Consider the following 21,698-nt stretch of genomic DNA (forward strand, 5'->3'; position numbering starts at 1 on the left):
TATAAAAGTCATTTTAATGCCTAGGCATAAACATAAAAGACTTTTACCCCTAAAGCTTCATTCAGCAGTGACGGCTCGTCAGGGTAGACAAGGAAGGCCTACCCTAAGATTTTGGCAGAATTTAAGCGATTTATTACATAACATTATTTACTATTAATGTTGCCAATACATAAAAATACTGTTAATACACGGAAGTGTGTTTTAATAATCAATATTATTTTAATATTTGTGGTCTTGTATATTAACATATTCATATTCCTACCGCTGGCGTACGCTGACCGCTGAGTGTGCCGCTGCGTTAGAAAACAAAATAATTTTGATCGTTGGAGTGCCTTTGTTCGGCGATTTCTACATCGCCTATTATCAGAGTCGATGCACGACGTACAGCAATCTTCTGTCTCTGTCTAACTCATCGTGCGGTAGCGACGCGACGTAAGTCGGAGTTGTATCATATTAAGGCGGGGCTTAGGCGAAATCTCCGGTCGCCTTCGCATGAAGTCGTGGAGGCTCGGCAGGCTTAGATGTTAAGGGGATATTCCGGATATTTCATAAGGAGATATATCACATTTCGTTAAGGGGATATTTCATATGATTCATTATAGGTAGCATTTAAAACTTTTATATAAAAATTCAAAAAGCAAATTGGAAACATTTTTCGAAATGATTAAAAATGATATAACCAGTTGTATTTTAGAACACGCCACAGAAATAAAAGAATCCGAAATAAAAAGCGCGTTATTTTATTCGGTGCAAGAAGACGATACAGCAGATGTTACAGAGAAGTCTCTGTGCTATTTCAATTCGATATGTTAATCAAAGCGGCTAAGTCAAATATCTTTGCGAATGTTATTTTATGAAATATTAGATAACATTGTTATTACATTTAGAAATAAGATTTGCAGATAGGTACCTACTCGTATGTCTCAATTAATTTTATTTATCTCTTGCGGATCCGAAATTTAAAGAATCCTATAAAAAATTTCCAACGCATTTAACATCTGATTTAACAAACTTTTTATATTGATACATTTCCAACTTCCAACGCATTTAATAGTGATTTAAAAAACAAAAAAATGTTATTGACCAACATAAATTAATGAATAAATTGCAGGTATTAATAATAGATATGATAATTTCGAGCATAAAATAATTTAAGGAGAATGATCCTGGAAATATATTTCCAGAAGCATTCAAATTGTTTGTTTTGTTTGTTACTACACCATTTACAAGTACTTGGGTTGAGAGGCATTTTTCATGTTTGAAATGCATTAAAATTTATAGTAGAGATTCCATGAAAAATAAATGTTTATCGCCACTTGCCTTATTATCAATATAAAAAGATCTTTTCACAGCTCTTCAACAATCTGATAATTTTACTGATATAATAAAAAACAACTTTTCTTTATTAAGAGACCGACTCATCAATTTAATATATAAAACATAATTATTCTTTCTCTCAATACTACCAATTTTTAAGTTTGCGTAAATAAGTAAAAATAAAATAAAATTCTATGATGTATTCCATAGTGACTCCATAGTAATAGATAAAAAAAATAATAGATAAAATAGATTAATAAAAACTATACTTCTACATTATGTCAATCATTATGTCATTACGTTGAATGCTGTTATTTTTGCTAACAAGTTTGCTAACTTAGTTTTGTCCTAAATATTTTTGAGCTATGTTTTTAACCCAGAGATAACATATATTTACAAACTGGGCTTATGTAAATTAGGGGGGGAGGGGGCAAATAGACGCAACTAAAATTTTGTCGCCTACCCAGTCACACGGGTCACGAGCCGCTACTGTCATTGAGAACCTCGAAATCAGTGGAATAAATTAGTAGTTTCAATTAGCCGTAGAAATGTAGGTTCTGTGGTAAGTTTGATTTATATTTTTTGTTGTAATAACAGTTGTATTTTATTGATAATACATTATTGTAGACTTTGAAAAAGGTTAAAACTGAACCGAAACGTTAGTTATGTAATAAACACTTCCTAAACCCAAAAAAAGTTTAATATTGACCAAAAGCCAAGAACCCTTTAAATAAAAAAAAATATACTAGATTGGTCAAAGAAAAGTTAATTAAAAAAATAATTACATATAAGGTATGACTGTTAAATCGTTTTATATTACTTGGAAAGTTTAAAATTGTTTAAACAATTATTTGTGGCGTTTGAAAAAAAATAGCATGTTCTATTCTTTGTTTTTCTATCATATGGTACTATTTTGTGTTATTTATATTTCTTTTGTATATATTTTTTTATCTAATAATGGTTTTATTTGCATAACTCACGATCAGCTGCTACTCTCAAAGAGATAGAAATAGTTAATTTCGAACTAAGATATCTATGCCTACTATTACGTCGTTTTTATTCGGTCACATGGTATGTCTCGCTCAAAGGCAAAGTTTAATAATCAAGACAGCTCTGGAATTCAAATACCATACAAGTAAATATCGTATGATCGAAAAAAAAACGGCGTCCGGTTGGTTTGGAAATGAACATCAATGACATTCCCCATATAATTTTTTATCTATAAAACGACAACGACCTTCATTTCATAGCCATCACTGACGCCGTTTTTTTTTTCGATCATATTGTATAAGTATAGCTGTAAAAACAGTGAGAAAACAGTTAAAAACTAAACAACTATAAATGTCAAAATGTGTCGTAAATATATTTGTCACTGGATATTGTTGATCTCACTTATTAATTAAAAAATATTACTATTGTAATCGCAAAACATTTTCCGATGCACGTCATCAATCATATCGACTTGACACTCCTGACTAAATGAAATTTTGGCCAAAAAGGTTTAAATTTGTTGTATAATTTAAGATACCAAGCAGCTCTTCATTTGACTTTATAGAGCAAATAATTGTAATAGATATTTTATCTGGATTAAAGCTGCAAAAATTAATTTAAACCGAATTTTATTATCGCTAGGTTGGTCACATTGTGCCGTTTTCAGCAAGGTTGTCGTTTGTTATTTGACAATTACCCTAATGTCAGTCATTATTTTGTATAATATCGTGTTGTTCTTGAATCTTTGTGAGTAATTCTCGTTCTTTTGCCTATTTTCATAGTCTTTTTTAAAAACTGTACTTTAAAAGCACAAACAGTTCTTTTAAAAACTAAATTTTCGAGTTTTTGTATTGCATTTCTTGAAATTATGTGTTGAAAATATGCCGAAGCATTTAAACAGTCGAAGGAAAGAGCTTGTAGCTTCCCTGATAAACTATTTTGAACGAGAACGTGACAATAAAAGTCCTTTATTACCTTTGACTGCAGCCAGAGAAGTAAGTTTGATAAGCACATTACACCACTTTCAAAGTTATTTTTACGTTAGTTTTTATCAAATTCTGTGATTATTAGTTTGTGCATTAATAGCACCCTTTTACTTGTTATTACCACTTATGGCGTTGTAAGCGCTTGTAAGATGTACATCAATAAATAAATAACCCATAATAATGCTTAAAATAATCTTCATAATGGACTAGTTTTTGCCAATATGTAATAAGTAAAATAAGGTATAAAACAAATAAATCAATTAATTACCAATATATTAGTTATTAAATTAAAAATAAAACATAAAAATCTTTAAAAAATGATATAATAAATATTATCATCTAAATAATATTGTTTGTCACTTTTAAATTAAGATTCATCTCATAAATCCATCACAATCTGGCAGCGCTGTCGCCATCGCCGGTCACTCAAAGTTGATCACGTGCATCGGAAATTGTTTTGCGATTACCATATATAAATTAATTCTGTGCACATACATTACTAAAAACAGTAAAAACCCAGAAAAAATACTCATAGAAATCAGTTCCGATAAAATCTAAACGATTTAAAACCATATTGCTTACGTTTTTTAGTGAAAAATATAACGCGTGGCAGCAATTGAGATAATATTTTTGCATTATCGATTAGTGATATAAATCTTAAATTAACTATAAACAAAAACATATAAAAATAGAAATTAAATAATTGTTTCCTTTCGATTCATTTTTTTGGTAGGAAACTAACAAACTGTTCGTGTACAAGCTACGTCGGCAGTCAGATTTTTCGACAGAAAGCTTACTTTGGTCTAAGTGATTTAGGGTTGCGTTGAGGAGTTTTTGATGTGCGCTTAGATAGTGTGAAATTGTTGTGACATCGTCTTAAACATTTCAATATCCTTTTAACGGTTCTTGACTAAAAATTGCTGATTTATTTTTCAGATTCAAAGCGGGCAGTTTTGTACATCATAACGCCACAGCTTATTCATTAGACAGCCAGGCGACTTTGCTCGATTAATGAGTACCCGCGCTTAACCTGCAACGCCTGTTCTCGTACACATGCTGGCAGTCAGAGCACCAGTACCACTTTTTCGATAGTTAACCACTTTTCGTGACGCTATACAAAGGTAATTTTATTTTTTTAGGAATTATTAAATCGAAAAATAAGGTATCAAAAAACCTACGATTGATGTTGTATTTAATTGTTAACAAATCAGAGACATGATTAAACAACAATATTTTTTTATCTCAACATAGGTTGCTTAAGCGCAACGTCAAAGTTGATTTTTCCTTAGATTGATTACTTTATTGGTTTTGTGACGCTTATCTTTGAATTTTTAAAGTTTTAATTTGCATAATTAGGCAGCGAGTTTTTAAACTAAGTTGGTGTTTTTAAGTATTTTGGGGTAAGTTCATAATAATATATTTACGTCCCGTGTAAAATAGAAAAAAGGATTTCTTTTAAATGTTTTGTAAAACATTATTTGTCTTTCGTAAGACTGGATTTTGTAACTTGCCAAATACAGGATTTATTCATATTTATTTTCGAAAGACGTTTTTATTATGAGTAAAGCTTGATTTTCATGCATCCGTTGTCCGACGATACGATATTAATTTTATTGGATGAATTTAAATGCTTCTAGTAGTTAACCGTTTCCAACCAATCGAAGTCTTTAAATTCAACCAATAAAATTAATATCGTATCATCGTATCGTCGGACAACGGATAGTTAACCGTTATTAACGGATATTGGTTAACCGTTTTCAACCAATCGAAGTCTTTAAATTCAACCAATAAAATTAATATCGTATCATCGTGTCGTCGGACAACGGATAGTTAACCGTTATTAACGGATATTGGTTAACCGTTTTCAACCAATCGAAGTCTTTAAATTCAACCAATAAAATTAATATCGTATCATCGTATCGGACAATGGATGCATGAAAATCAAGCTTAATCATTTTATCTAAAGAGTCATTCTAAAATTGGCTGCCAAGAAGTGGCAAGAACTTCAAAAATGATTTTTTTAGAGACAATTTTTTTATTTATCTATACCAAATATATTTGGTATGAAGGCAGTCCCTTTGAAGAGCAAAATACACATGTCTTGACATATGTTTTCAACACAGTCTATGTGGTAAAATGCGAGGACGACCTAAAATATAATTTTTTATTTTAATTTTTATATTCTTTTCGGAAAACTTTACCACCCAGTATCTTAAAAGTTATGACGTTTGAGACATAGATTCATATGAAGTGTTTTTTCTTAAAATGGGTCTAAGAATCTGCATCTACTAAATACTAGCATATCGTTTAGGAACATCCACTATATTAGGGACTTATTTAAACAAACACCCTGTATAAAATACAACTAATTTATTTTACTTATATAATCTACTTCACTTTCCGAATATCGTTTAAAAAATATATGTTTCAACTTTCTAAAACATGTATTTTTTGAATATATATTTATTACCACCTAATTCTAGAAGAATAACCTCTGTGCGCTACCTCGTGTGTCACGGCCTCGAATTTTTACTCCCAGCGCGCGTAAAGAAGTTTCACTTCAAAAAAGTAATGTAGTTTCAGTTAACGTCTCCTTTTGGCTGTTAAGTCTAATCTCGACGGAGCCTACTTTGTTTACGCAGAATCTGAACCGTGGTCCTCGGCCATATCATTGACAATGGCTTACCGACTTGGCGAGTGTGTAAATCGACTCTTACTCACAGACTACTCAGATATCCGATCTGGCCTCGAACCGGCGTGAATGATAAATACATGGAAAGATTAGTTTATTTTGCAATGTCAACGTTTAACCCCGTAAACATAATTCTACATGCCCTACAGTAGAATTTGTTTCTACAGCAAATTATTTTTAACTCATCAGCAAACTTCCTTTTTTCACTACTACCAGCACACATCAAAACCTCTTCCTACCGTAACCCTACCTATTTCCTCCTCCTCTTCAATCTCACCATTCATCCACCCCAAATCTTAAACGAAACTGAATTCCGTACTGAGTTCGCTCTCCCACGGTCATGCGGCCTCGCTGCTCGCTTTGTGCCGGCCGCCCCACACGCCGCACCGCACGCCGCACGCGTGGCACAGGCGCAGCGGCGGGTACAGCCAGATACAGGGAACGACCATGGAGAAGAAGGCGAGGCCGACCCAGCGGCGCGCGCACGCGTCCCGCGGCTCGTCCTCGCCCCGGCACCTGCACGGGTCCGTTTGGAAGTCGCCCTCCGAGTCGGCGGCGCAGTGGTACATGGAGCAGTTGATGAGCGGAAGACAGGAGAGCCAGTGGACGACGGAGCGGACCGCGTCGGGGGCGTACTTGCACGAGCCGCGCTTGTTTTGGTCTCTCGTGAACGGCTGGAAAGAAGAAAAAGCAATTTTTAATATAATTATTATATTCTGTGAAGTATTTAGTGTTGTAATGGAGGGAACGTTCTCATTTGTGACAAGGAAATGTTCGCGAACGTTTACAATCATTGTGCGAGAGCGTTCCCTAATAAGAGCATGTATGAACACAAACAAGAATGTCTTTAGAGAATGTCTTAGAATATCCTTATCATCCCAATTCAAATGCTCAGAAACATATCTAATAATTTTATCTAGTTATTTATTATTCGAAAAAAGTCTTTTAGAAATAAGCGGTTTGCGATCGTGATTTTACTTTACTTGATAGGGAAAGTTCCGGAGAAATGTGGCAACGCTGCAACAGCACACCGTCGCATTTCTCTCACTTCGACTCAATAATGGTGGGTTCATACAGCCAAATAAAATAAAATAAGAATAAAATAAAATAAAATAAGAAAGTTGGTTATACGGGATACCGTACATGCGTTCATACAGCCAAATAAAATAACAAATAAAATAAGAAGTCTTTATCTTTTAACTTCTTGTTTTATTTTATGTGAAAACGGCTTTGCGCATGCTTAATTCTAACCTACAAATATTTTCAGTTTGGATTTAATTTATTTTATAATTTCACATAAGTAAAATGTATAATATAGTAGGCAACGAATAAATAAATATACTATAAATGGTAAAATTACTATAAACAATCGTAAAAGTTAACTTTTATCCAGCCTCATCGTACTGCGCATGAGCAAATATATATTTCTTATTTTATTTTATTTGACTGTATGAACGCACACAAATAAGAATTCCTTATTTCTTATTTTATTTTATTCTTATTTTATTTTATTTGGCTGTATGAACCCACCATAAGATCCCTATGCGATTTACCTCCACGCATGTAAATACCAACCCAAATGTAAGAGTTGCCAGTATGGTAGACATTTAGCAGAGTCCGGGATTCCCCAGTATACTATTATACACTGCTGGCAATAAAGAGTTTTGGGTCCATATTTACGTGTCTAGAAATAAGTCGCTATGACTATCCCTATTTAAGCAGGACAGAGAAAAATGAGATTTATTAAGTAACCATTTAATCGGAAAAAAAATCGATTGGAAAAATACTTGCTCTTCTTTCTTTATTCAGCGCATCTTATATCAGACGATGACAGAAAAAAAGCAGATGACGTTCATACAATCTATTTATTTCACTAAAAAAAGTTTCTAATATTTTTTAAGTTAACTTTGGATTGGTTTATGTAAAAATCAGTCATGCGTCGTCTCTTGCTGTTTTTAACCAGTTTTATTGGTTTATTTCAAAAATGACAGATCATATTTCAATATAATTCGAGTGACACAACAATGAACCATGAACCTCGATGAAGGATGCACTGACGCAAATGCGGATGAACTCGATTTAAGATTTTTAAGGCTTGTCAAACTCTTGCATAAGGTTATAATATGCGTGAAATTATATCAAATACCTATATTTGCGAATTATTTTGGTTCCGTGTTATTAGTTGTGTGTATTGTGTATAAAAGTTAAGTGGAGGAAAAATCTATGGAAAATTAATTGTAGACCCAGAGCACAGTTTATAATTAATATTCTGTGCCCAAACAGAGAGTTTTATACACCAATAACGTTTGTATACCATCTCGTATATGGTACTAAAAACTAGAGTAACTGTAAAATCACGACAACACACGATAGCGAAATAATAGATTTTAGTACTGCAGACAGATAATGTCAAAAGGTACTGGTTTAAAAAAATTAAGATTAAAATTAATAATTAATCAACTTTTAAGGTATAAAATTCAGTAAGTGTTATTATTAATAAAATATTTTGTTTTTATTTATTCCTGTGCAATATTATTTTTTTTTATTTGTACATAAGTTATATTGAAAATAAGAGAATAAATGCAGGAAGTTTCTTGAAGCTTGAAAGTAAGAAATAGTTCTTTTTTATATTTATTTTGGTATGTGTTGTTTTGTTTAAAATACACCCTTGTTTGTTTTGGATTAACACATACCGTATTTTTTTAAATAAAATTACTCAATTATATTTTTTCAGTTTTATACAGTATTTTTTTTACAATATTTTGAAGTAATCACTTATCACTCAAATTTTTAATGTATTAATTTCCTGCTGTGCGTTGTGATGTATGTGTGCCAATTGTACCAACTTATTTCTTTGTAAATTAAATAAACATACTTTAAAATTAAAATGACTAATAGACATCTATTAATATCCATTATTTTGTCGTTGGACATACTATAGATTTGAATAATATGTTAGTTTAAAACAGGTTTGTAAAGACTATAACAAAAAAACACCAGGATGTACTTTCTCACCTCGTTACAATGTCGACATACAAAGTGCTGCGGCCTTTTCACCACAGGCTTGAACACTTCCGCCAGCGGTTGAGGTGGTAAAGGTGGAGAGGCTTTCTTCAACGCGGTAGGGGATTCCCACGTGGGAGGCAGTGGAGGCTGCTGACTTAGGGGGTTTTCCACGTAGAAATACTCGTGTCGCGGCTGCAGTTGAACATACTCAGCACCTGCTGTTTTAAGAAAACACCGTAAGCGTCTAATGCATATATTAATGTAAGCTGGTCCGTGTGTAACTTTAAAGGCCATTCACACGTCAGTCACGTGTCAGTTCCTTTGCCGTAACCTCTCAGTCTCATTCAGTCAAATTTTGCGACGGCTATTCATATAATATTCGGTAAGAACTGTCCTCCGATTGAGTTAGTTCCTCAACTACACATGTGTAGTTTTCTATGAAAAAATTGCGGAAATAAGTAATTTTACAGACGACGAGTTATATATGACTACTGACTACTGTAGTTCTTGATATTATACGATTTAAATCTGAACCCAAATGTATAGCCCATAGTGCAATAAATCTCAAGAAGAAGCAGACCGACCACTAGAAAAACAGACAGAAGCACACAAACAGACATCATAGCCAGGCTAAAAACACAAAGCTTCTAAAAACACAAAGAAACTGCTGTCATCTATCACTATCACCTGAAAAAGCCTCTTCCTGAATCTGTGTATGCTGTAAGGAAATCTTTGCTGCAGACTCGGTGATAAGGATCTCGAAGCAGCAGAGCCACATAATATATCACATATCATTTTTCTCTAGTTTTTAAATATTAGTATAGTGTTAGTTAACAGTTAAAATTTAGTTTTAGATATTTGTATATATCATTAATTTAATCACTGTTAATACCTTTTGTTTTGCATTATGTGTTTTGCACAATGCTTCCATGCCTATATGGGGCTTCTATGTCTTTATTCTATATTCTCTTTATCGTAACTGAGGGTGCATCCACACCATCGTAGAAAAAAACAGAACGGCGGATCGGTGTATCGATATCCAGCAATTCTATTGGCTAACGTTTTTCGAAAATTTATAGCCAATAGAATTGTTGGAGATCGATACGAGATCTGACTGACTGTGTGAATATGCCTTTAGGCGTTAAAATACACCCCAGTGATTGAGTCATATAAGTAAAATTCCTATAAGACTAGTAAAGACTTTTCTGAAAAAAGGACAGCAAAGTAACCTACCAAGTATTATATAATCGGGTCACGTGGTATATTTCCTTGCATACAGCCAATACAGAACCACGTTTGGTAGGAAAAGTGGCTGTAGTGCTCGAACGATAATTTCCATATATTTCCATATTTTACTTATAGTCTAAGAGCTAGCAACGTTTTCGAGAGAGAATTTTAAGAAAGCTGGTTCTTTAATATATCTTTTGCTATGCTAACCTGGTCTCCTGAACAACGTGCAGACCGTCTGGTTGTCAGTAGACGTTGCGTTCACTACTGCGCATCATATCTGTATTCAACATCTGTTCACTACTGCGCATCACAAATTGGCCCTGTATTTCAGGAATTTAGGAGGCTAGGACAAACCTGTGTGTAGCATATTTAGTTTCATAAAAAAGTATGTATCTCTACTCTTAAACAAGAAATCCCGTAAAACACACGAAAATGGGATACCCTGTACAGAAGTGATGCTCTGTAATGAACCGCAGTAGTCTACCGGCAGCCAGACGGCCCACACTTTGGTCAGGACAGCACAGAGAGCATAGCAAAAGATATGTACTTAAGAACAAGCTTTCTTAAAATTATCGTTTTCCCGACGCGCGACAAAAGTGTCAAAACATCCGTTGTCGTACGATCTTTGTTGTTGTTGACGGGCTGGAGTAAACAATTTACGGATGAAAAGTGGCGCGAAAACGCTATGACCAATTAGAGCGCCGCGCCGTCGGACTATCGTATCACAGATTAGGTATACTATTTGTACACAGATAAAAATCTTGTCCCTAATTCGTGGCACAAAAATTGATTTTTTATGACGATGAGCAAACGAGTAAAATTAAAAAAAAACCAAACCAAAAATAAACTAGCGTTTAAACAGCGTAATAACTGGGCCGGTCAGCCGCTGTGCATAATTTTAGAGGCCAAAAGTGGGCGTGCTATGTGCGCAAACTAGTATCCTAACTAGTGCGCGACTCCGAAAATCGGAACCACGAAAAACAATGCCTTTGACGATAAGTTTATAATCTGTGATCGTATCAACGGATAACGGGCGCATGAAAATCAAGCTTAAGACAGAAAATAATATAAATGACCGGTTGACAGACAGAGAGACAAAATAAAAACCGGCATACAGTGTTGTCGGTTTTTACCTTTGTAAGAAATTGTGTGTAGAAGAGAATAAATTATTTTAAAAACTTTCAAGTATACTACTGAAATGAAGATAATATATTTAAGCTAAATATAATCCATTACAGCTGTAGTAAAATGAGTAACTAATTGTGAAAAATAAAGTTTCAACCCTAGATGGAACATTTCTCGGAAACGCCTACTTCTGCGGTTTGAAATTTTGATGCATAATCCGGCAATACCGCGTAGAAGAAATGTACCAACCCAACATATTGCCAAGACTTAAATATAGGCCAACTTGGGTTTACATCAAATTGAGAAAAATCATATAATTCTAGTAATGTAGACCCAAGGGAATCGTTCACGTATATATCGACCTAGACATGTTCTTATAGTAAACATTATTAATTAAAACAATTAAAGTCAGGTCGATGTAGCGTGATGTTTCAAGGCAAACTCGTACTAAACATCGGTGATGGAAATATACGAAGAAAACTGTTTATGACGCACCCGCCGATGATTGGGACGAGCGGACAAATATAAAAGGGTATGCTGAAGACAGTTAAGGGGGTTAGTTGGTTAGTCAGTTAGTGGGGGTTAGTCGGTTAGCTGGTTAGTCAGTTAGTCGAAGTTCAGTAGTCAGTTGGTCGAAGTTAGTCAGTCGGTTGATTGCGAGTGAATCAGTAGAAGACAGAAGTTAGCCAGTCAGACAAGATGCTGTTGTAAGTACCTCTTTGAGTCTTGAATCCTTAAGTCTAGGCATTTCCTCAAATTGTTATCTATACTTATTTGTTATGTATGTAGTTGTATATTTAATAAATGCATATCTTTCTAATGGTTGTTTGATTAAAAGAGAGAACCTGGTATAGCGACCCTAGCGAACAACCCCCAAGCTAGGTCGCGACAATATTTCTCTCTTTAATAAATGTGATTCGTCATTAAGCTGCCTACATCACTGTCTTACACGTTAAAATCCAGACCACACTTCTAAAATGACCAGGTCGGTATACTTACAGGAGAATTACTTATAGTAGATTTAGTATAATCAGGCCGATACGATTACATTATATACCTTTTTGTGGATCATACGTGGGCTGTTTAGGTGGTTCGGCAGGTTTGTCCTTGCCAACGTAAGTTATCCTATGCAGGTGTTCAGGAGCACCACTTTTACCGCTACTATTCGAGTCCGTGCTGCTTCTGGAGTCTTTGGGATCGCGAGGCAAGTCCAATGTCTTAGAAAATAGAACTATGTTAAGTACAATATATACATATAAAATAAAAGACAAAATATATTACCATGAACACGTCATCGTCAACTTCTCGGGGACATTTTGGAAGGATCATTGAAGGAGGCGTAGTGGAAAAACCTGCAAAATGAAATAATTATGTATTTACAAGAATAATATTGATTTTAAGACATATAAGATATAGTTTTTCCGAAGTCAATTGAAACAGCCTAGGTTGGGACTCTTCATTTCGTACTGTAATCATCTGGACAAACGAACTGAGTCTCAGTATTTCCAATAGGCTTCGGAAATACTATAAAAGGATTTGCAAAAAAAATATTTTTCTTAAATAATCACGTAATATCGGGTGCGTTTCGAACGTGGCTCAACGCTAGAATTTTTTATTTTTTCAGATAAAAAACGAAATTTGGTATGTTAGTATATGACATAAATTAGGACTGATTGGCGTATTCACTTGTTTTTTCCTGCTTCATTACTTTCTGTTAATTTATTCGATAGAAAGTGAGACTCTGAATAAAATGACATATCATATGTTAACTTCTGACATTTTTGTTTTGACAAAAATGTGTTAAAAACACTAATTTTTAATCAACGAGCCTTGGAAAAATAGTTTTGATCTTCTGTTTTTCGTGTCTTGTCCTGGCCAGGTAAAAGATGCCCAAATCGTATTTTTAATATCTCAATTTTTCAAATGGAACAAGGGTGGCTCATTAGCATATTTGGAAAAAGCATTTTTTATGAATGATTTAGTACCGCACACTTGGTATTTCGAGTCAAATTGTCGTTATGAACCGCATGTTACAATTTCAAATAAACCATATGCGAAAATGTCAAAAGTTGATATATATGATATTCTATTCATATGTCATTCTATTCAGCATGTCATTTTCTATCGAAGTAGAAATATTCATGTCATTTAAAAATCAAAAGTTGACATACCAAATCTCTATAATTTTTTTATCTAAAAAAATAAGAGTTATAGGGGTGAGCCACTTTTAAGATGCACTCGGTATATTAATTATGGATTATAATTCATTATGACTCATACACATAAGAAGTGTAATAATAAAAAAACTGTGTAGCAAGTAAAAAAGGAACTTATTTGATATACACATGTTAAGTACATAATTAGTGTAGTTTTAGAGAATATTACTCGATTGCAAGAACACACACACACTATCTAATTAATTGAAACAATGACCGTATGACTCATTCTATTAAACAGTTAGATAATTATAGGTGAAACTGAAAAGCTACAAAGTGGCACCATAAACAGGACTTTCTGGGGAATTTCCTAAAATATTTAATAAAATAAAAACTTAAACCAAATTAAAAGAAAACATAACAATGACAATATAAAATTTATTTTATTATATGGTACATATTAATTATAATCGCAAATATTTCGATTTTTTATATATGTATTCTTCGGAAGTATTTAGAATTTTAAAACTTTATGATGCCATTATGACCTGGCAACTCTACTAGTTTCTGAGATCCCAATAATCTACGAGATAAAAAAGTTAGTTTTCATCAAAAACGCAGTTTTAAAGGTACTAACAAGCGAGTGGAATAACTGCTTTCAGAATTGTTTCCAACGGATACAAAAATATCTACATTTCTTTTCGTGGAGAATACTTCTAAAAACAATAGGGTGTTTAAAAGTTATCTACTGTTTTTTTTTTCGACCTCTATGAGCAAAATATAAAAGACAACCCTCGTAATAGACGTATCCAGACGTATTTGCTAATTGTGTTGCAAGGTTGTCAGGGTGCAAAAAAAATCATGATTTCTTAAAAAACAATTTTTTGACTTTTATAAGATTTTTTTCATTTAAATGGGATTTTTTTTATTTTAATCATTTTTCTATTTAAACTTCTATCCAAAGGTAGGCGGCCACTGCGAGCGAAACTAAACTAAGTTAGCTGCGTTTTCGTATTGTGTCTCTATCAGAGAATTAATCGCTGCGAAAACTTCGCTGGAACCTGTCACGAACTAAAAGGAGCGAAACTAAACTACGAGTTCAATCTTCGTTCACATATTTTCGTTTAGTTTCGCTCAAGTGGCCGCTGATGCATTAAAAAGCATGGGAGCTGATTTTTACAAATCTTATCTTCGCTTGGCTTAGTTTAGTTTCGCTCGCAGTGGTCCCCCGCCTTAAATGGCTAAATCTTTGTAACTCTGCCCGATATTGACAATATTAATATTTCTACGGCACGTGTCGTTTTTCCACATCGGTCACCGACCTATTTTATTCTGTAAACTTTGCCGATGCCCCTATTTCCGCAAAAAAATCGGCCGCTTAGATCAAAGGGATTTTTTTGGAAATAGTCATGACTCTCTTAAGTCGAGAATAAAATTAGTATCATCTAATGTTCAAAGTGCAAATTACATAACAAAACTTATACATAACAAAATGTCGGTAGAAATTTGGAATGAACTGAAGATAAATTAGGAAAGGCGGAAGTTAGCTTGATCAACATTCAGCTGTTTTCAAATAAAAAATCGGTAAAAAAACTTTTAAGTTAAACGGTTTTATCTTATGTGCACTGAAAACTAGAAAATAATAATAACAATTAGGTATTTTGAACTTCTAGTTCAGAAATATTTTAGTACTAGGCAGAATAGCTTTTAGGCATATTAGACTAAAATAAAAACGTGGGGCACATTAACTATTGCTGTAATACTTTCTTCTATACTAATGTGGATTGCATCGACTTACTATAATCGTAACTGGAGATTTTGACAATCAATAACCAGCCGTAGCGGCTTCACCAGCGAACGCCGAGCTCATGATCTACCAAAGTATAAAGATATGCTTTGCCATAGGTAGGATTTCAGAGGGGCCCCACGTTTTTATTTTAGACTAATATGCCTAAAAGCTATTCTGCCTAGTACTAAAATATTTCTAAACTAGAAGTTCAAAATACCTAATTGTTATTATTATTTTCTAGTTTTCAGTGTACATAAGATAAAACCGTTTAACTTAAAAGTTTTTTTACCGATTTTTTATTTCTACTCGTAATAAATTCCTTGAAATAATAATTTCTGAATATTTTTTAAAACGTAACACGCCATGAAAAAAGAAATTAGTTTTATACACGACGATAAAATTGCATTATCGTCTTGTATAAAAAATAACTATTAGTAACTTTATTAAAGGAATATTTTATCGATTTTATTAAAAATAAACTCTCTGTCTGTCGCGTTCTGATGCTAGCCTAGACTCATGACGCTCAGGTGTTTCTGACGCTAACAACTCTCTTTGTCTCTCTCGTTGTGATACCAGCCTAGACTCATGACGCTCAGGTGTTTCTGCCGCTAACAACTCTCTCTGTCTATCACGTTGTGATGCTAGCCTCACTGTCTATCACGTTGTGATGCTAGACTCATGACGTTCAGGTGTTTCTGACTCTACCAGCTGCCTTTGTCTCTCACGTTGTGCTATTAACCTGGCATCATGTTGCTCAGGTGTTTCTGTTGCTAACCGTTCTCTTCGTTTCTGTAGTCGACTATAGGTTTCATTTTCACTTTCTTTTGCACGTTTCGTTCTATACTTTTCTTTCGCCTTTTCGAGCCTTCTTTTTCGTTGTGTAGCAGTTTCGTTTTTATTTTTGTTTGTGTTTTTATTTATTGTTTCCATGTTGTTCCCACGAGTAATGGACATTTTAACGGTCGACCCCAGAGGTCCAGTAGAGGGGCAAAGCTATAATATACAACAAGAGGCGCCCAATCTTGAGGGGAAACGCTTGCGACATTACATTTTTAGCCACCCTAATGCCATACAGTCCTCAGCACGTTTTAACCTATTACCTTAACTTGGGTGGTAAAGCTACCGCTAACTACGTAGGTACATCTAATCACACCTATTTTTTTTTATCTGTCCTTCTAACGTCACACAATCTTGGACACAACTGTTCTGGACACGACTACTCATGCCCTCACCTAATCCGCCATTTTGTAACGACGTCCATCTTGGATTTTAAATTTTGTCATAATCACTGTATTCTACTAGTGTAGCCCTTTCATTTGATATAGTACTATTCTTTTAAAAGTTCCTCAATATGGCCGACCTAGTTACGAAAATTGGTAATTTTTTTTTAATGAAAAATAAAACTTTTAAATCCGTTTTAAACCTTCTTTATATTTTAAAACTGATTTACAACAATCTGTAATGCCCGCGCTGTTTCCTGAAATATAAGTTTTAATCTATTTATTATCATTTAGTACATATTACAAACCTGAAAATTACTGATACGAGGAAACTTCTCAAAATAATTAGAGACCTTTTTTACAAACATCTGGACTAATTTATTTTCACGAATTTGTGAACGAGTCAATGTTTTCTAATACGTTTTAAGTTTCTTATATTTTATATTCCAGCCTATTCGTCGTTTCTTGATCAGTGAAAAGATTATTTATAACTATATAATTAGTACTGCAGGTTGCAGGTTAAATAAAAGAACAAAATCAAGTAGAATTTGTGAATAAAAACTCGAAAAATAATGAAAATATTTAGAAAAAGGAACCGTAAACGTCAATGTCAGCCAAGTTCAATTGGATTTACCACAGATTATCAATTCGAACGATTTGAAGTACAGTCGATTCTAGTTTAGAGATTTTCGTTTTTTAAGCCTCCCATACTGAAGTCCGCCATATTGGGAAGTTTTAAATGAATACAAGTATACCCATATTGAGGGGGTTGTGGAAAAATATGAAATCCGCCATTTTGTACCGGCGGCCATCTTAGATTTACAATGTTATTGATATTACTATATTGTATTGTCATCGGAACTAAAGGTGTGTACCAAATTTCAGATCAATCTGACAACAGGAAGGTACTTAAATTTCAATTTCTAATTTTGACCCAAATAAACAAACAAATAAATAAATACCGTACGGGTCGGTAAACCGTTTAAAAAGGTATAAAACAGCCTTGACTCCAGTTTATCTTTTAACATTGAAGAGTCCTCGGGAATAAAAATATAACCTAACATAAGAAGAAACTAGTCCTGTACTAGAGTTTGCGAATAAAATTTATTCAAATACCGGATTTCTGGCACTTCGCAATTTCAAAATAAATCTCTGCCATTAAGTGTAATGGATTCACACGAAGTAACTTCAAAAATCGGTCCAAATTTTAATAGATGAATAGATATTAGGGATATGTGTTATATGTTATTACAATTTTTTTTCGATCTATTAAAGTATTTAAACGTTACCACAGCAAGTGTAACTTTGTACTTATTTGATGAATAGATACAGGGTATATAGGAATACTTTTTTATAGCTTTATAGAAAATTTTTTTATAATTTTTACAGTTATCTTTCGATTTATCATAAGTTTTTAAATAAGTTGATTTTTTTTATTTAAATCCATGATTAAAATAAAAAAAAATCCGTTGATCATTGCACCCTGTTTTAAATACTTAGTTTTTCTTTGTATTTTGTGTTTTTTTGCTGATGACGGGAGAAGATATACCTCCTGAGCATTTTTATCCGTTAGTCAAATTTGTTTTATTAGTAAAATACTACCGATAAATTGGCCTCCGTTGGATCAACGTAGTGGTGTTTACAAAAATAACTTTTTTTATTTTGTAGATTTTCTTCTTAGTTGGGAAAAAAAACAGAAATATTTTCAAGAAATGAACCAGCCACTAATGTATAGACATTATTGACATATGACTTGTTCAAAATGTATTTATTATTCAAAAATATCTGAAACTATTACGTGGCCCTTTTGCGAAGACAAAGACATTGGGGACATCGAGTCCGTCCCTGGTTATACCGGGAATTAAAGTCTTTTTCACAGGCGAGATTCTATTGTATGTAAAAGAGAGTGTGCGTCACAAAAGAGCGAACTGTTTAACAATCCTGGGAAAGACGGGTTCCCAGAAACGCATGACACACGCGCCACGGTCTGATGTGTATGTGAGGCTTCGGCATTTTCGGAACCTTTTCGCAATTAGACGCGCTGTCCCGTTAATTAAGACCATTTTAATAAACGATCTAAATACCACAGAAACGAGGAATAAGAGCGATATTAATATCTATCTGGGGCCTAATGTTTTTTAGAAAACCGTAAAAAGTTCGTCGTTTTACTGCAAAAAACTGGCTAAATGATCCGTCCGGATTCAACATATGTTTACAATAATAACTTTTTATTTTGTAGATTTCTCTTCTAGTGGTAAAAACCAAGACTTTTTTGAAGAAGTGAACCTGTCATAAAGGTTATTGTTTATCATATCGTGTGTTCTTAACATCCCAGTAAATTCATCTAATAAATAACTAATATACCATTTCTTAACCATGTTACTACTGGGTGAGTTTCCTACGATGTTCTCTATGGGTATCTCGAAAACTACTGGAGATAGAAAGTCGGTTAAATGGGGAAAGAATTGCAGTTTTGTGGGGTTGTGATTTTTTTTTCATTATTTCATAAATATGCGCCTTTCAAATTTTTGAAAAAGTTCGCGGCTTACTAGATATTTCGAAAAAAAAACAAATTGCAGCTATTTTAAAAATTGTCCATAATTCCATTATAATCTATTTTAGACAAAAACTTTTCAGATAAAATTGTAGATAATCACATCCCTAATAAGTTTGTGTTTCCGATTTTTTCTAAAGCCTATCATTTTTGACATATGACACAAACATATGTTTTTTTAAATGGAAACCATAGTTGGCCATGACTTCATAAAAAGCGCCATTTTTTTAACTTTTCAGCGATCTATAATATGTTTTTTTTTTTCGAAAAATTACCAGTTATAGCCAATTCTTATCTTTCTTGACTAATTTCACTTGGTATGGTATTCTTATTCTGTTATGATTTATAATTTATAAAAAGACAGAATATTTTATTAAATGGTTCTTTACAATTTGCAATACACAACTTAATAGAACTAATATCACTACATACACTTTAAGTTATTTTAGCAAATGTTCAAAAAAACCGCCATTATTTTGAGTACATAAAATGCATCTTTTTAAAACTGAATTAGAAGCTTTTCCCACAGAACGGCCGGTCGACTTTAATAAACTTCTCCCGTACCGCCTCTTCGAGTGCCTCTCTTAATTCATAAGTTCTTTTGTAAACGTTGTTGTTAATCATACAACATAAAAAAATCTAAAAGGGATAGGTCAGGTGATCGAGGAGGCCCATGCAATTGGTCCACCTCTTCCTATTCCTGAGTTTGCATAACTATGATATAAATAATTTTTAACATTTTTTTCATTGTGAGGGGGAGTGTCATAATGAAAGTCATGTTGGAACCACTTTATTGATGCGCGAGTATCTAAATTTAACTTTTCTAAAAATCGTAAGTAACGTACACCGGTCAACATATCCTCGTAAATGTATGGCCAAGAAAAGTTGAACTAATAATCCTACACGCTTTTCTTCATTTGAAAAATTCATATTTACAATTTTTGTTTATTTTAATTTACAAAGTTTGGACAGTTTCACATTACTGAGAGCAACGACGATTGAACTTGTTTCCATGGCTAACTAAGTGAAATTGTTTAAAAATGATAAGAATTGCCTATACCTCAGTTATTTTTCGAAAAAAAAACATGTTACAGCTTATGTCGCTGAAAAGCTTAAAAAATGACGCTTTTTATCAAGTCATAACCAACTATGGTTTCCATTTAAAAAACATATGTATGTGTCATATGTCAAAAATGACAGGCTTTAGAAAAAAAAACGGAGGACACAATCTCATTAATGTGATTATCTACAATTTTTCTCTGAAAACTTTTTGTCTAAAATAGATTATAATGGAATTATGGACAATTTTTAAAATAACCGCAATTTGTTTTTTTCGAAATATCTACATAGTAAGCCGTGAACTTTTAAAAAAATCTGAAAGGCGCATATTTATGACCCCACAAAACTGCAATTCTTTTCCAATTTAACCGACTCACTATCTCCAGTAGTTTCCGAGATACCCATAAAGAACATCGTAGGAAACTCACCCTGTATATTTTTCTGGTTAAAATTTAAATTCACTTAAGTAACTAAGTTTACTTGCGAATGACAGATAACTGTCATTGTCATGTGTTATATCTTTAAAGAACTCTACATTGAATACTGTCATGTGTTTGATATGAAAATATTCATTTTAAAGACTAACTAGGGAAACTGAATAAAAAAATAATGGAAAAGTTATGGAAAAGATTACTATGTAGGTAATTAGTCTTGTTTACTTACCGTGTAGAAATCCCGTAGTAGGAAAGCAATGAAAAAAGGCAGATAGAGCAAATAAGATAATTTACTGGTGATATATAATTAGGACCAATTGACTACAACCTATCTGCAAGTGTAGCCCTTTCTTAGGGTAAAACCAAAAATATGTTTTTTTTTTTCAAAACAAATATGAAAGAAGCGATGGAAAGGTTAATATGATTTCAAATGCGTCTGGTACTTAATAAAACAATAAAAACAGCAAAAAATGTACCTATATGACGTTTAAAGTAAATATTATCTCGAATTATAGGATTAAATATATTCCAGTGACATTTAAATAGCTAATTTGTCTAGTTATTTATAACAGTGATAATTCAAAAATGACAGGTTTCATCCCATATGAGCCAAGAAATGAAGAACATGAACGAATGTGTTTGGTTTGGTTGATATTTGTAACTGTTACTTGTTTTCTTAATAATAAAAATAATAAAATATATGTATTTATGTGGCAAAATGATGAAAAAAGTGAACAAAGAGGTGCCTAAACATATACATAGATATCATAAGCTTGTAGTCCCAACTGTAGGAACATAACAACATTATTTATAATGGTAAATTAGAATATATTTTCTCAACTTAAATTACCTTTTATATTCCCTGTAGAATGGCCTAACAGAGTAAGGAATATGACATAAGTTAGTTATAACTTATATAACTTATATTATTTCCCACATTATCATCGTCTTTAGTGAAAATTTTAAAGTGTCCATTTTTCGTGGCGTCAGTATAACTATACAGGGTGTCCAAATATCCCGTGGACATAGAACTACTGCGTATTTTTTGAACCAAAAAAAGTTAATTGTGCACAAATTACCAGTATACATAAGTGCTTCGTTTGTCCGTCAGAGCGCATCAATTAAAAATAAACCCAAACA

The 21,698-nt window shown here is 33.1% G+C and overlaps 1 protein-coding gene across 2 annotated transcripts in view; it reads right to left on the minus strand.

Annotated features, from left to right (window-relative positions):
* Nucleotides 1–3,654: 3,654 nt before the first annotated feature.
* Nucleotides 3,655–21,698, minus strand: part of LOC115883140 (sprouty-related, EVH1 domain-containing protein 1) — a 70,957-nt gene continuing 52,913 nt past the window's right edge. The window contains exons 4-7 of one of the 2 annotated variants that reach the window (XM_030901452.1): nt 12,628–12,698; nt 12,404–12,563; nt 9,001–9,206; nt 3,655–6,659 (exon numbers count right to left, since the gene is read on the minus strand). In XM_030901452.1, coding sequence (XP_030757312.1) covers nt 6,324–6,659; nt 9,001–9,206; nt 12,404–12,563; nt 12,628–12,698 — 773 coding nt within the window. In that variant the 3' untranslated portion in view covers nt 3,655–6,323. Of the gene's footprint in view, nt 6,660–9,000; nt 9,210–12,403; nt 12,564–12,627; nt 12,699–21,698 lie in introns of both variants that reach the window. The other variant, XM_030901451.1, reaches the window with a different exon arrangement.

Source organism: Sitophilus oryzae, unplaced genomic scaffold (assembly GCF_002938485.1).
Source record: "Sitophilus oryzae breed Bouriz unplaced genomic scaffold, Soryzae_2.0 scaffold_1818_pilon_pilon, whole genome shotgun sequence".
Classification (NCBI taxonomy): Eukaryota; Metazoa; Arthropoda; class Insecta; order Coleoptera; family Curculionidae; genus Sitophilus; species Sitophilus oryzae.